Genomic DNA, 15190 nt, shown 5'->3' with positions numbered 1-15190 from the left:
TGATGTCACTAGATGAGTCATGAGAGCAACTCTTTCACAAGAGAGACAGACTTTTTTGTGCTCAGTGGCTGATGACAAAATCCAGAGGCAGCTCAGTGGAGTTATCATTGTGTTTATATCACTTACAAATGACATCACAGGACTTTCAGGCTGCTTTGCTGACGTGGTTGTGAAAAAGAGGCACATGAGGCATCAAGTGTTTACTTGTGTCAGAGTGACATACAATTCATTTTCAGATGGTCAGTGTGAGTCTGTGTGAGACTTTAGATCAGGATGCACCAACTACACATGTGCCCCAGGTGGTGAACCTGATGAAGCAGAACAGGAGGAGCTGCTCTGCTGTGGTGTCTCCAGTTGTCTTTGTTCTCAGCAGAGTAGAATCCAAACCTCACTCTCAGCTCTCCTTCCAGGAGCGATGATGCTGATTTTCTGCTGTTTTTCACTTTGTGCACAAAATCTCATGAGGTTCAAATGTAGCACCAAACTGCCGTCCACCGATGGGGTTCCAGTGCCGGTGCCAGTATTTGAACTGTTTAGTGGTTTTTCCAACGCACTCGGTTCTCGGCCGAAAAACGGGTTCAACTCGGGTCCCGCAAGCTAGCTGGTCTGGAACCAAGACCGCGTGATGAAAGCGGCAGAAGGGTGTGACTCTGCCATCTCAACATCAAGTTTTCTACCATATTACATGTGTATTACATGAGAAAAGCGAAGCAATTTTCATGGCTGTGAATTAGGTTGGGTCTTAAGGCTGAATTTGCTGCTTTGTATCAGTTCATATCACAGATAAAAGGACGCAAAGTGCGTACTTGTCGTCTTGCTTGTATTTTCTGTCTGTGTTTCCCTCTGTGCTGCACACAGATGCTGCAGTAGTTTGGTTTGTACCATAAAATGTGTTCGCAGCACAAGACAGGGGAGCGCGTTCTCCCACGTTTGCGCTCTTCGGTTTCCGTGTCCAGACGAGGACCTGCCACACTCATACGTAAAGGAGCGGTTCGCAAGCACGGTGGAAACGCAAGCCTGTTCCTAAGCTTTTCGCTGGTTCCTTTGGGAACAGCACCGGCACCGGAACCCCGGTGGTGGAAAGGGGGTAACAGTCAGTGGAGGTGCAGCAGTGGTGGTAACTGGAGGCTGACACACTGACTGAAGACATTTAGTCTGAGTGGATCTGAACTTTCCTTCTTGATGGTTTCCATCTTGCTTTGACTGCAGCTGTAACAACACTGATTCCAGCAGGATGTGTAAAAAGCATTTTGACAGACACACAAAGATGGACAGCTTTTGTTCTGAGGGTTTGGAGAGAGTCTGTCTCTGTGTGTGTCTGCATTCACTTTGTTCCTCTGATAGAAAATCACTGTGCAGATGTTGATTCCTGCACTGACTGATGTTCTTCAGCCTGTAGAAACCATCCTGTAGCTGCTGGAACAATTTGAATAAATGAATCCTCTAAATGTTGCTTTGCTCAGGTTTTTGTTTTCTCTGCTTCTTTTTTGTCAGGGATCAAATACAAACAGTCGTCTCAGAGATGTCAGCACATGAACAGGGACTCCAACCACAAACCTGTGGGTTAATAGTCGGCTGTTCAGACCTTCTGTCTTTGTTTCAAACAAGTTTCCCACCTACTGTTTCTAGATGCCCACCCTAACATAGCAGGCTAGAACCGGCCGTATCCCACAAAAGTGTATCAATCCAAATCCAGCCTTAAAGGGCTCATTCCCCCAAACAGTGCAGTGTGGTAGCTTCTAATAAAGATCTGTTCTCCTGCAGCTGATTATCAGGAGGAGGAGAGTCTGACGGAGCAGCAGAGGAACATTTTCAGCCTCTACAGAGGAAACAATGAGTTCAACACAACAGGTGAGAAAAATATCAGTGTTACACTATTATTGAAACTGTGTGACTTCATCAGCTGCTGTTGGTTTGTTTTATTATGGTGCCAGTTAGCACCAATCACTAGTGCTAATGGCAGCCCCCACTAGCAAACTGGTTATAGCGATCCTTTCTGGTGGCTACAGCTGAAGTAAAGAAAAAAACAGCTGACATTCTCTGCATAGCAAGCAGAACACACGCACATGCACACTCACAGCACAGAGCAGTGAGGGCGTCGAAAAACATGTCAGCGATCCACTTGCGTTAAAGTGTTGTTTTTTTCCAAATCAAGTGAGCGCATGACCGTAGCAAGATCACGCATGCACATTGTGAATGAAACTGCCCGTGCTCTGTGGTAGATTGCAAATTGCGGTCAAATGATACAGGTGCAAGCGGCGATAATAGCAGCAACCTAGCTGGGGCAGAGTCCGCGAGGTGCCCTCCTGTTTTCTAAATGCAGTGACAGCAGAGTTCCGAAAATGGAGCAGTGAAATCCTCAGCCCGGGCGTCTCAGCAAGGCACAATGCTGGCGATGAATGGCTAGCTAGAACATTGCCGTCTGTCAGCTCTGAGATTGTTTTTTAAAGCTCTTTATTTAGTAGTTTTTAATAACATACAACAGCAATAGAAACGATTAAAGTTTTACAAGGATTAAGAAAACATAAAAAGGAAACAGAAGCCAACAACAAACAGCAAAAAAAAAAACCAACCAAGACAAAAGGGGGCACTGTCAAGTTTTCAAACCAAAATACTTAATAGAAGATCTTTATGCTTCTTTTAATTTGTAAGCTAACCATTTTGCCCAGCGTTTGTTTTACAAATGACCTCTTAACCACAGGGTGTGTGTCAACTTTTCCATATCATGAATCTCCTCCACAATTTCTTGCCACTCTTCTGTCCGAGGTGGTTCAGACTTTCGCCAAGACTTTGTGATGGCCTTTTTGCATGCAACAATCAAAATTTTAAAAAAGATAAAGGTCATCTTTTGGGATTGCCACACCAGATAAATGGCCCAACAAGAAAATCTTAGGATCCATAGGGATCCTTTACCCCATAATATACTTGATCCTTTGAGAAATAATACCCTAAAAAGGCTGTAATTTTAAGCAAGACCAAAATATGTGAACGTGATTGGCATTCAAATGCCCACACTGCCTTCAACATTGTTGTGTCCCCCTCTGTCTATTTATAATGTGAGGGGTAATGAAGAATCTAATTAGGAACTTCCAACCAAATTCCCTCCGACTTTTAGAACTAGTTGTAGTCTGCTTTTGAGAGAGCTCTGAAAGTGAAGGTGAAATCCTCAGCCCGGCACAGCGCCTGGCGATCAACTGCTAGCAAGAACACTGGCTATAGAGAGATTGTATGCATCTGATGAATTTGTCCTTGAAGCCTAAATGCTCAAGTACTCTGTATAAGAAGGGCTAACTGACCCGATCAAAAGCTTTCTCAGCATCAAGGCTGAGCAGTGCCACACTAAGCTTTTCCTTTTTAGCCTGATCTATAACATGCAGCGTTCGTCTAATATTATGTGTTTGCTTGCCTTTTATGAATCCTGTTTGGTCCTCGTGGATTAAATCTGGGAGGAGATTCTCCAATCTCTTAGAGATTATGGAGGTAAACAACTTATAGTCCACATTGAGAACAGAGATTGGGCAGTGTGATTCGCAGTATTCTATGTTTTTCCCCTCTTTAGGGAGGACAGAAATCACTGCCTCTCTCCAGGAGGATGGTATCTCTGCTCTATCTAGACTCCAATTCATAGAGTCAAGCAAAACAGGAGCGAGTTCTTCCTTAAAGATTTTATACCATTCACTTGGGTACTCGTTGCTACTGGGGCACTTGTTCGTTTTCAAATTACCAATTGCAATGTCCAGTTCTTTTTTCATAATAGCGGTAGTTAACGCTTCAGTTTGATTTGTACCTAAGGATGGCAAGTCCAATGATGCCAGGTATTGAGAAATGTCTTTTTCATCCGCTAATGTGGGGCAGGCATATAATGTTTTATAATAATTTTCAAAAGTCTGGCAGATTTGTTTAGTATCATATGTAAGATTATTCGTTAGAGGATCCCTAATTTTTGTTACTGATTGCTTTAAGTGTTGCTTCCGGAGATGTCTTGCCAATATTTTTGCAGCTCTCGGACCCGATTCATAAAAAGTTTGTTTTGAAAATCTCATTTTTTCCTCTAATTCCTCCCGAAGCTTATCATTAATCCTCGTTTTAAGTGCATTAATTTGGTTGGCCAGGTCTTGATTATTGCTGCATTGTTGCTATTCTAGTTCCAGATTCCTAAATGTTTTTTCTAAGTCATCGTGTTCTGCTCTTTTCTTCTTCTTTAGATATGCTGTCCTCGAAATTAATTTCCCTCTCATTACTGCTTTAAGTGCATCCCAAACCATTGTTGGATTTACCTGACCGTCATTGTTGTCTTTAATGCAGTCCGCTATTTCCTTCTTGAGTTCCTTTGTGGTGCTTTCCTTATTAAGTATGCCTGGGTTTAGTTGCCACAATGTGACTCTGGGTTGAACAAATATTTGAATTATTCCAATTGAACACCCCGTCACTCTATTTCTATCCAAAATGTTCATCAGAAAAAAATTCTAGAGTGAACTTGGTGAGTCAAAGAATAGTGGGTAAAGTCCTTCACTTTACGGTGGAGAGACCTCCACACTCCAAACATCCCAGTCTCATTTATTAAAAAATTGAGGTCTTTTGATCTGCCAATTTTTTGTCTTCTAGAGCTTGTTGTATCCAAAGTATGATTCAAAATTGTATTCCAATCACCTGCACAGACCAACACTCCCTCGCTTATTGAAACTATTGTGTTAAATAGCAGTTTGAAGAATTTTCTGTCGCTCTCAGGTGGGACGTAAACATTGACAAACGTGACCACAACACCATCAATTCTTCCCTTCACAATATTAAACCTACCCTCCTTATCCCCCTTTTCAGTGATCAGCTGAAAATGTAAATCATTAGAGATAAGGGTAGCTACCCCTCTTTTCCTGCTGTTTCTACAGGAGCTATAAAATGTATTTAAGTAGCCAAGCGATTTTAAATTTGTTATGCTCCTGCTTGGACATGTGTGTCTCCTGTAGGAAGACTATTTGTGCTCCATCTTTTTTTCATTTTTGTTAAAACCCTTTTTCTTTTTACTGGGTTACTTAGGCCATTTACATTCAAAGAAGCAATTTTTAGATTATTTAACATTGTAATAGGCAAAACTAAATTTTGTTTCAGTGCCCCTAAACAACATAGAACAGTAACACTAACATGTAAAAACCTAACTGAACTAACTTCCAAGACAGGAGAAGCCGCCTGCTTCTCGTTTGAGACCCCCGTTGGTAAGTCGAGGGTAGTGCCTCTCAGGGTGAGAGGGCCCAAAAAGGACGGCTGAAAGAGAAAAAACAACCATCCTATTAGTCCAAGGTATTCAACTATCAAATGGAACAAACAAAAGGGAGCACAGAAAGTTCTGAGATTTTAAGTATCAGGGCATAATAATGTGTTTGTTGCTATGCTTCAACCTCAGGTTTAAAACTAGTATCTTGAGGGATTTGAAAGACTCAGTTTGTTCCACGACTGCATTTCACTCACTGCCTCTTGTTTGTTTCTCTGTCCCTGCAGGACCAACATGGAGCGAGAAGTCACCTCGCTCAGGAGGCTGACAAACCTCTCAGAAGGAAGGGAGGAAAAAAATACACCTGTGATCAGTGTGGGAACCATTTTACCAGCAAGATTTCATTACAAAGGCATCAAGTGATCCACACTGGAGAGAAACCTTTCAGCTGTGACTTGTGTGGAAAGTCTTTTACTAGGGCTGGAAGCTTGAAACCACATCAACTCATCCACAGTGGAGAGAAACCTTACAGCTGTGATCAGTGTGGCAGATGTTTCACGCACAGTAGCAACTTACGGCTTCATCAAGTTACCCACTCTGGAATTAAGGCATACAGCTGTAACTACTGTGGAAAAACTTTCAGCCAGCCAGGGAACAGAAATAGACACCGGCGCATTCACACTGGACAGGATGTGTACTGCTGTGATCAGTGTGGCAAAATGTGTGCAACAGACTCAGATTTACAACGCCATATGCTTACCCACACTGAGGAGAGACCTTATCAATGTGACCTGTGCGATAAGACTTTTAAGGCTCCAAATTACTTGAAAGCACATCAACAGAGCCACAGCAGAAAGAGACTCTACAAGTGCAGTTACTGTGAGGTATGTATTTTTATTTTGATCTTGTAATTTTAGCCTGACTGTTTGGAACAGCTCTGTTCATTAAATTGTGTTGGGATGTCAGCAATTCTACTGCATGCAAAGGCAGTGCTGGGAGAGTCATCATATTTTAATTTCAGTTATGATTTTTCATTCCATGATCATAAGAAACTAAATTATTACTTTTGTAATGGCACAAATTCATATCACCAAATTATTTAAGATTCTGTCAGTTCCATCTTAATGTCTGTATTATTATTTTTACTAATATAAAGCCCCAAAAAGAGTGTTTTAGCTCTATTACAGTAGAGTAATTTTATAGAATATCAATCATTGCCTCTCACCTGACCCTCTCAGAATCAGCTGTCTTTTTTGTGCATTGATTTTAGTTTGTGCACATCTCCATTACATAATCTTCCCTTCACAGGCTGTAATTTTTCAGAGTTACAGACCCTCCAAGTACACAGAGGTCCTTCAGTGTTTATTGCAAACAGATCAAACATCCTAGGTACCAAATTGGTGCAGTTATTGAAACTATGAAATATCTCATAATAATGAAGAGAACATTTTTTTATAACCGCCACTGATATTGATGGCTATACAAAAACAAATGTGCTGACCAAAAACAGGATTTTGGCTTCAGATTGAGACACTTAGCCTGGGTGTGAAACTGATTTGGTGGCAGTTTTTAACAGAGTTAAATTGATTTGTGTCCTTTTTCAGAAGCAGAGTAACACAGATGGATCCAGTTCTCAACCCTGTCATCGCTGTAGTGGTGGGAAAGCATTTCTCTGTGACTTTTGTGGGAAAACTTTCAGTCATCAGGAAAACCTAAAAGTACATCTGCGTAGACACACTGGACACAAACTGAACTACTGTAAAGAATGTGGGAGAAGCTTCCCCACAACAAGTGAATTAAAACAGCATGAACTCTTCCACAGTGGGGTTAAAAAGCACCTCTGTGACCAGTGTGGGTCATCGTTCACCACTGCAGGTGACCTTAAAAGGCATAAACGAATCCACACAGGAGAGAAACCATACAAGTGCAGACACTGTGACAAAAGCTTCTCCTGTTCAGGTAGTCGTAACCTTCATGAAAGTACACACATTAAAGGGAACTACAACTGTGACCAGTGTGACAAGAGCTTCGGGAATCTCCGTTCATACTCTAAACACAAACGATCCCACGCTACAAAGAAACTGTTACGCTGTTACCAATGTGCAAAAACATTCACTTCATTATCTGCTCTGTCCAAACATCATCGTGATCATGCAGAGCTGAAATCATTAACATCAGTGGATCACAATGAATCTGCAGAGGCACGGTTACCATATTTCCACTGACAAGGTGCTGGTGTCCTCATTTGGAAACAGAAGCCAAAGGGCAAAATTATGGCAGAACACGGCCCCCTTTTGAAAACCTAATTTCTTGTGCTGCAAACATATTTTATGATCCAAACAAAACTACTGCAACATTTGTGTGAGGCACAAGTTATATTAAGACAGCAATTACAAGCAACACGGCAAGGACACACTTTGCTTGCTTTTATTTGTTATTAACTGATACAGCAGGAAGCTTTCTGAACCTACTTCAAGCCTGTGAAAATCGTATTGCTTTTTTTGTGTAATACGCACCTTGTGCTGGAAAGTATTACGTTACGATGGAAGACCACGTCCTTCTGCACATTCTGGGTTACAGATCAGCTAGTTTACGGTGCTGGAACGGAACCTGTTTTTGAGCTGAGCACGAGTTATCTTGCGGTGGAAAAACACTTAACAGTTCGAGCACTTGGCATCGGCACCCAGTCAGTGGAAAAGGTGCAAATGATCCTCTTCTGGTTGCAGGTTCAAACTGTGAGATCTGGCTCCACAGAATTCCAATGGAATCTCCTACAAAGCGTGTCAGTTAATGTCACACTTGGATCTGATGAGGTAGCTCTGATTTCTGGACTGGCAGTGAATAATCCTTAATCTCACATTTAGTAAGCTGGACATGTGGATATTACACACACACACGCACATCAAGGTTTTTAATTTTTATTTGCTCTAAAACGTTATCCCGGGTTTCCCAGTTAAATTTCAATGCTTCCACAAACAGTAGTTCTTGTATTATAGAAATGTCTCTTATATCTGACTGATACTGCAGCAAAACTTTATCTTTAAGAAGTACTTAAAGGTTGGTCCAGTCAGTGCAGCACTCTGTGTTTAATAAGCAGTAGCCATTAATAACTACAGACATCGTGTCTCATTAGAATTTAATTATTAAATAAGTTCTCACTGGTGACCTGGTCTGTGGTTATGAATATTAGAAGGCCATTAATAGCCATTTGTACCAAGTCAGAGTTGTTACTGTTCAACTCTGACTTGGTACAAATGTTACTTTGTACCAAGTAATAATACAAGAACTACTGTTTTTAATTACTTTTTATTTTCTTTTTATAATTTTAGATTTTAATCCAGTTATTCCAAGTGTGGATTTATATTAACGTAGGTTTTTTCCTTTCCTTTTCATTCGTTTGTGTTAGTTTTCTTTGTATTACAGTGATATGTGGAAGTGTTGTCAGGAAGAGGACAGATTTAGGAAGTACAGAGCAGGTATTACAATTCAAACACAGCATTTTTGTGAATGCAGCTGACTCACAGTGACGTAGAAATCCAAGTCTCAGACATCTGCCCACTGAGTTAGCGTTGAATTTGGGTTTGCTTTGGATTTTAGTCATGGATGTAAACTTAAATATAATCAGCATTTTAACTCTGACCTAAAGAAGGTGGAAAAGAGACTCATGGATCAACAGGATCTTCAGTCATTCACTCAAATATTCCCCCCATCAGCTGAATCATACATTTCAGTACATTTCCAGTAAGTCTTCACAGACACAGCATGCAGCGAGTGTATCGAAAGATGCTGTGGTAATCCCTGCTCCTAAATCCAGTAAACTCTAAATGATTTCACACCAGCTGCTCTTAAAACCTTCCAATATGAGCTAAAGCAATCACCAGAATGTGAAACAGAAGCTGCTGTGTCTTTATGTCCAAAAAAGATGTAAACTGAAGTTGAAGTGAGGATGGGCTGTACGTCTGTGTAATACCAATCTGTACCACAAGATGGAGCAGTAAGTCAGTGTAACCTTTATTTAATTAGACAAAGAAGTCGTTCTTATTTCCAGAGATGGCCTGCAAAAGGCAAGGCCTCTTGAGGAAATGGTGGTGAGGCAGCAAAGAAATGTAAGTTAAAAACAGCAGCACACATCAGAAAACATCTCAGGAGCATTTTAAAGTTTGCAGATGACTCTGTTGATGATCTGTCAGCTCCAGGACAGTGAGAACAGCCATGGCCCAGTCCTCTGGGCTTTTCTTAATGCTGTTTAATGCTTTGTCTGTGACTTCCTTTGGTTTAGTGTGGCAGGCCATGGGTGATGTCTCTGTCAGTAAGAAGGCTGCTGCAGTGACGGTGATGAAGATGATGAAGAGCTGTTTGATTTTTAAGACCATAAACATGGATTTTTTTCCTTCACTGTGTTTGATTCTGTTTCTGTTGTCTGTGATGTTTAGAAAGGTTTTCACTTTCACATGGATGAGCTGCTGAATTCAAACCAAATGTACCTGCAGGAACAAATAAACTCACCTGAACCTGAAGCCATCTGATGTTTATGTTGATGAATATGACTACACTCACATTTCCTCTAACTGTGTATTTGTTAGTAATTAACCAAGGGCATTGATATCTGGCCTTTTTGTGGTAAATGTAACACAGACTTCAATATCTCTGTAAAGCTCATCTTTCCTTCTTTCCAACACCGTGGGAATGTTCTCTCTAGAACAAATGGTAAAACATCCCACTGAGAAGATCTTGATGGAAGGTTCTGTTTGGTTTTGCAGTAATGCAGCCTGTGCATCACCTCATGCTGAATCAGTTTGTAGTGCACGTTGATGGAGCACTTGTTTATCAGGGACCATTCTTCCCAAAAATCTACCCACAGTTCTGTGTTTAAGTCCTTGGCTCAAGCTTCCTGTATAGAAAGTGAAGATCCAGAAATCTAAAAACAGTCAACAAGCTTTAATATGAAGTGTTTGGAGCCTGGAGGGAGAGCCGAGAGCTCGGACAAATGATGAGTTGAAGCAGTTTCATAACTGGATAACTCCTCCTTGACATGGTGTCTGATTTGGAGGTAATGAGAAAAAGAAATGTGAGTTTGGAAGACTGGATTTGGTGCAGAGCTGTCAACATGGTGCAAACTGTCATCAATGTACAGATCTGCCAGAATCCGAATACCTTCACCTCTGCAGACCACAAACACTTCATCAAGCTGAGCAGGTTTAAAGGGGTGATGACACCAAACTGAAGCAAATAAGGAGACACGAGGACCCTTGTGGGCGGCTTTTATCCGAGACAATATTTGTGAAGTTTGGTTGAACGTATTTGTCTTTGATTGCACTGCGGCTGGCCACTAAAGTTAATTCAGCAAGTGCACAGATCACTTAAGGGCAGAGCTGCCAATTGTATCTAACTACTGGAACTACTCAGTTGGATGCATTACTAGAGACAGCAATGTAGACCCTCAAGTAGTTATATTATTCCCCTTTTTTGCCCCCACACCCAAATCACATGATAATCACATGATGCGTGTGCATGGACGTTCTCGTGCATGTGTATGGTCTCTGTAGTGGCACCTTTGCTTGTTCATGTGAGAAAACCCCCACCCGACACTGGAGCGTTTTCAAATTAGGAACATTTACAACTGCCCCACCCATCGTCTTGGGTGTGTCTCTCTTTAAAAACAAATTTCATTTCCTTTAATTCCCTTTTAATATGTGTCAAGTATTTTGCTTCTGTAGCATGAATGTCACCATTATTTTCACTCAGGCTTTTTGGAGTTTCCTGCATAGATTCATTATTTCCTTTCGAGTTCTTGGAGCCATAGGGGCTTAAGTGACATTTTGGTCAAAATTGAGGTATATATATATATCAAATGAAAGCTCTTGATGTGCTCTATCTACTGTCAAAATTACAGAAGTAAAATATTAATAGAAATAAAGTTATTCAACAAATGCCAAAAGGCTTAAATCTGAATGCACAGAAGAAGTTGGTGCCAAAAGGGTGTAAGTGCATTTACGGCAAATACAGTATTGTTCATTAAGCATTGTGTCATCAATTTGTAAAAAGAAACATGCTTAAACTAAAATCAGTATAAAAATTAAGAGCAAACTATGGTCATATTTTTGTTTTGTTTTGGCTCTCCTGTAAAGTGGCCCCTTTGGTTCCATCTTGCAACTATAGACAATCAAGGATATGTGAGTATTTTGAACCATATATGTTTAAATATGTTCATAAAAATAGAGAGAAAAAACATAGTCTATAGACTTTGTCCAAACTTTCTTAATTAAAGCTGCTGTTTCAGTGTCATTCTCCTCGGCCTGTAGAAAGCTCTTTATTTGACCTCACAGACAGAGCAGGGTATTCCCCACAGCACACCTTTTTCATCTTAAGCATTTTAGATTGTACTGTTTTCAATTGTTGCATGTTGCATCATTTCAAGAGGAAACACTTATAAGCAGTCATGAGCTTGTTCGGTCCTCTTTTGGATTATCATTATTGTTACCTCTGCAGATGCACAAATAAGATACGCATTTATTAATTTGTTGCAGATTTTTTTTTAAATAAGATTTTGTGCATCAAATTTACTGAGTGTTCACTCTTGAAATGGATCCTATCTGTCTGAAGCAGCAGCAGTCTGTCACTGAGTCTGTTCTTCCACCTGTAAATATGACTTATGAGTTAACTATGGAGTGCTGACAGTCTGTGCTGCCTGTAGTGAGGGCAGTGAGTGTGTGTCATTCGCTTGTGTGTGTGTTTCCTGCTCTTTCTGCACATTTTACACACACAAATGTATTTGATGTTTAAGTAAATGAAGCTTTTTAAAATGTATCAAAAAGCAGGCAAATATCAGTCAGCACATTTTACTGTGAGCGTCATCAAAAGGAGCACACACTCGCGCGCGTGTGTGTGTGTAATTTAACACATTACTTATGTATCACTGTAGGTAATATGGGAATGGGAAGAATGTGGGAAAATCAGCTGGACGCATGGAAGACATTCCTCCTGTGTGAGTCATGTTTAAAACAATCTGCAGCCACAGAGCAATGGTGTCACCAAACTGACTATAAACTGACTGCATTAAAAAGTCATGGTAATTATTTGACTGAGACCACTGCAGTGACTCCTTGGGCTGGGGCTCCAAAAAACTACAAAGCTGCATCAGACTCCAGTTTTCCCAGTGAGCAGCAGAGCTTTAAGCTAGTCCTGATATGTGCCTGTGCATGTTTCTGTGCTGGTCCTGGGTCAGTGAGCCACTGTTTCTGTTCTGCTCTTTCACATTCTGTTGTCTCTCTTTAATTCCTAATCTCCTCTCCTCTCGTTGCCTCTTGTTTAAATCATCTGTGTCGTCTTCACTTCTTTGTAGTGTCGGCGTTCCTACGCTGTGTGTTCTGTTGTTTTACCAGGTTTCTTCCTTATTAGTGTATTCCTGGCTCCTGTCCAGCCCAGTTTATATTTTGGATGCCTTGCCTGAATTTAGCAGCAAATAAAGCTGCATGTTTCTAAGTTCAGTCTTGTCTCATGAGTCTGCAATAGGATCCAGTTCCTGCCTTCCACACAGCGGTTCATGGCAGTTTATGGTGACTGCGACTCATTTTTACATTACACTTATTATAGAGGAAAAAAAAAATCAACTTTCAGCTGTGACAGCTTTGCAGAGTTTTCACAGCAGTGCAGGATTATCAAGTTCAGTGACTCCACATTTTACTGACATCTAATAAGACCTCAAACACACAGATCTCTTTGTAGTAAATTATTAAATAAGCAGATTATTAAGTAGTATTATATTTATGCACGTGTGGAAGGGTTCAGACATTTCTACCTATTCTTATATATCAGACAGACTTCATGCTTAAAGGCTGCTGCTGACACTAACACTATAAACTGATGTGTTCAATAGAAGTTCATTGAAGTGCTGCTGCTTGTGTGATTACAGATGCAGAGTCATGTTTCCCAGGCTGCCCCTGAACACATCCTAAAGCCTTCAGCCTGCAGCAGAGAGATGGAGGTGTGCTGCTGTTCCTGTGAAAGAAGATGATGCTACTACTGCTCCACAGACACAAGCAGATTTGGATGGAGGACTTTATGGAGTCAGAACTTTTTGTTAGACATGTGAAACTGACATTTCCTAAAAACTGGACTCACAGATGAAGCAGAGATTTATGTCCAGAGATATAAACAGAAGCTGAAGCAGTTTCTTACTGAGTGAGTCAAACACAGTTCTCAGTGGTTCCCACAGATTTACACTCTTTCTGTGGGGTGGGTGGATGTATGAGGATGTTTATAACTCTAAATATGAATTTAAGACAGTCTGACTGCTTTTCTTAGTTTGGTTCATGTAAATAATGATTTTGAGCTTAATTGCCTCAAACTGATGTCTGAATGTCTGAACTGTTCTTAGAGTGTTTTAGATCAATAAAGTTTTTCCCACAGTTTATGAACATTTCCTTTTTGAAGTCATTGTTCAGTGAACATCACACTGATGGGCTGCAACAAGCTCACTTTTTATTGAGGATCTCTTTATTTCTGCTTTATTTTTTAGAAGGTTTCCAGACAGAAACATCAGCTTTGCTTTAATGTAAACATTTATTAATCTGATCTAAGATCAGCTTCACTGATAGTTGATGGCTCTGTGACAGCCACAGCAGAGTTACTATTAACATAAATCCACTTTTACTCTTTAACATTGAACTAAAAACGTTTCTGCTGCTGTTTGTGTATAAAAACATTTTTGTACACACTATATTTTAACATGTTTGAATCATATCAAAATTTAGCAGCAGATTAGGAACAAAAATATGTGTTTCAGTTAAATATTGTGTGTGGTGAGTGCTGCTGTCAGTCCACTGTTTAACTGAGCTGTCAGTGTGCCGGTGAGACGCTTCCACATGTTACTCTGGAGGAGGCTGGAAAACTTTGAGAAAGGAGTTCGATACAAGTGAGTGAAGCTCTGCTGAGTGTCAGTGATACTGAGGTGAGCTGCTGAGGACATCCTGACCTCTTTCTGTCAGTGAGCCCTGGTGTTTATGCTGCTGTTAGCCTCTGTTAGTAACACTGTCTTTGGAGTGGATCCATCATCACTGACCTGCAACACTTAGAATAAACTCTCATCCATGTGAGGATGGAATCAGACTGGATCAGAGGGAAAGTGAGATTTTAGGACACTTGAGTCTAAATTTAGCAGGCATAATGTTAGCTTAGAACCAGCTGTTGTTGCTGCAGCTGTCCAGACAGCTGATATCAACAAGCCACAAGCAGCGATCCAAAATGGATCTGGGACAGCGGGGAAATGACCGGTCCTGCACTTTTCCAGTTTCCTGATCCATTCCAGATCAGTTCCGCTGTGTGAGTGGACTCTGATCTGAACCCGGTTTACGGATCTGTTACTTAGTCATTTTAATGTCTGGTTATGGTCACATGGTTTAAACAAGGTCCCAATAATGGAAAAGACTTAGATTTAGCAGCTCTTTCTATTATAAACTGTCGCCTCTGAATATGCAATTATTTGTTTGGTTCTTTTGAGTGGATCTCACCTATACTGTCTTCTTATCTTTTCCTCTGCCTCCTTCTCCTCGGACTTCTCAAAAGCGATTCCCCTCCATCTTTAATAGGCCAGAGGCCACAAAATGATTTAAGCTCTGCAATCACTTCCCTCCAGTGCAATATGGTGACTTTATTTTAACCTAACTCAATTTCTTTCACTCAAACACTATTTGATCACTTAAATTTAACATTCAAAATGTATTGTCATATTTATGTTACTATTTTAATAAATATACATGAATAAATTTTGTTCCCAAATGTACATTAATGAAAGTTAAAACAGATTCTAAATTTGAATCCAGTAAATCATCTTTTCAGCATCATTTTCTATAGGGCACACTTTCTCCCAATCTAAAATGATGACATCACAAACATTATCTAACAAGCCTTTTATTCCATAACTTGGAAGAAATCAGAATGGCACATTTAGACTCAGAAAACCATTGTTTTACATTATAACAGTGT

The 15190-nt window shown here is 40.4% G+C and overlaps 2 protein-coding genes across 3 annotated transcripts in view; both read left to right on the top strand.

Moving 5' to 3' along the window:
- The window catches only part of LOC115775636 (NLR family CARD domain-containing protein 3-like), an 866494-nt gene that overhangs the window by 800032 nt on the left and 51272 nt on the right, over window positions 1–15190 (top strand). The window lies entirely within an intron of this gene.
- Window positions 1826–13456, top strand: LOC115775786 (zinc finger protein 239-like). 2 transcript variants are annotated; one of them, XM_030723321.1, is made up of 3 exons: window positions 1826–1851; window positions 5494–6090; window positions 13119–13456. In XM_030723321.1, the coding sequence occupies exons 1-3, from the start codon at window positions 1834–1836 to the stop codon at window positions 13218–13220; spliced, it is 717 nt and encodes a 238-aa protein (XP_030579181.1). In that variant the 5' UTR covers window positions 1826–1833; the 3' UTR covers window positions 13221–13456. The 2 variants fall into 2 exon arrangements, with proteins under 2 accessions (XP_030579181.1, XP_030579180.1); XM_030723320.1 differs by lacking the exon at window positions 13119–13456 and adding an exon at window positions 6811–8483.

Source organism: Archocentrus centrarchus, unplaced genomic scaffold (assembly GCF_007364275.1).
Source record: "Archocentrus centrarchus isolate MPI-CPG fArcCen1 unplaced genomic scaffold, fArcCen1 scaffold_24_ctg1, whole genome shotgun sequence".
NCBI classification, from domain to species: Eukaryota; Metazoa; Chordata; class Actinopteri; order Cichliformes; family Cichlidae; genus Archocentrus; species Archocentrus centrarchus.
This window is presented reverse-complemented; position numbering and strand designations above follow the sequence as displayed.

Coding starts and splice junctions, on each gene's coding strand:
- LOC115775786 (XM_030723320.1), top strand. Junction 6,091..6,810: donor ACAAGTGCAGTTACTGTGAG/GTATGTATTTTT, acceptor GTCCTTTTTCAG/AAGCAGAGTAACACAGATGG.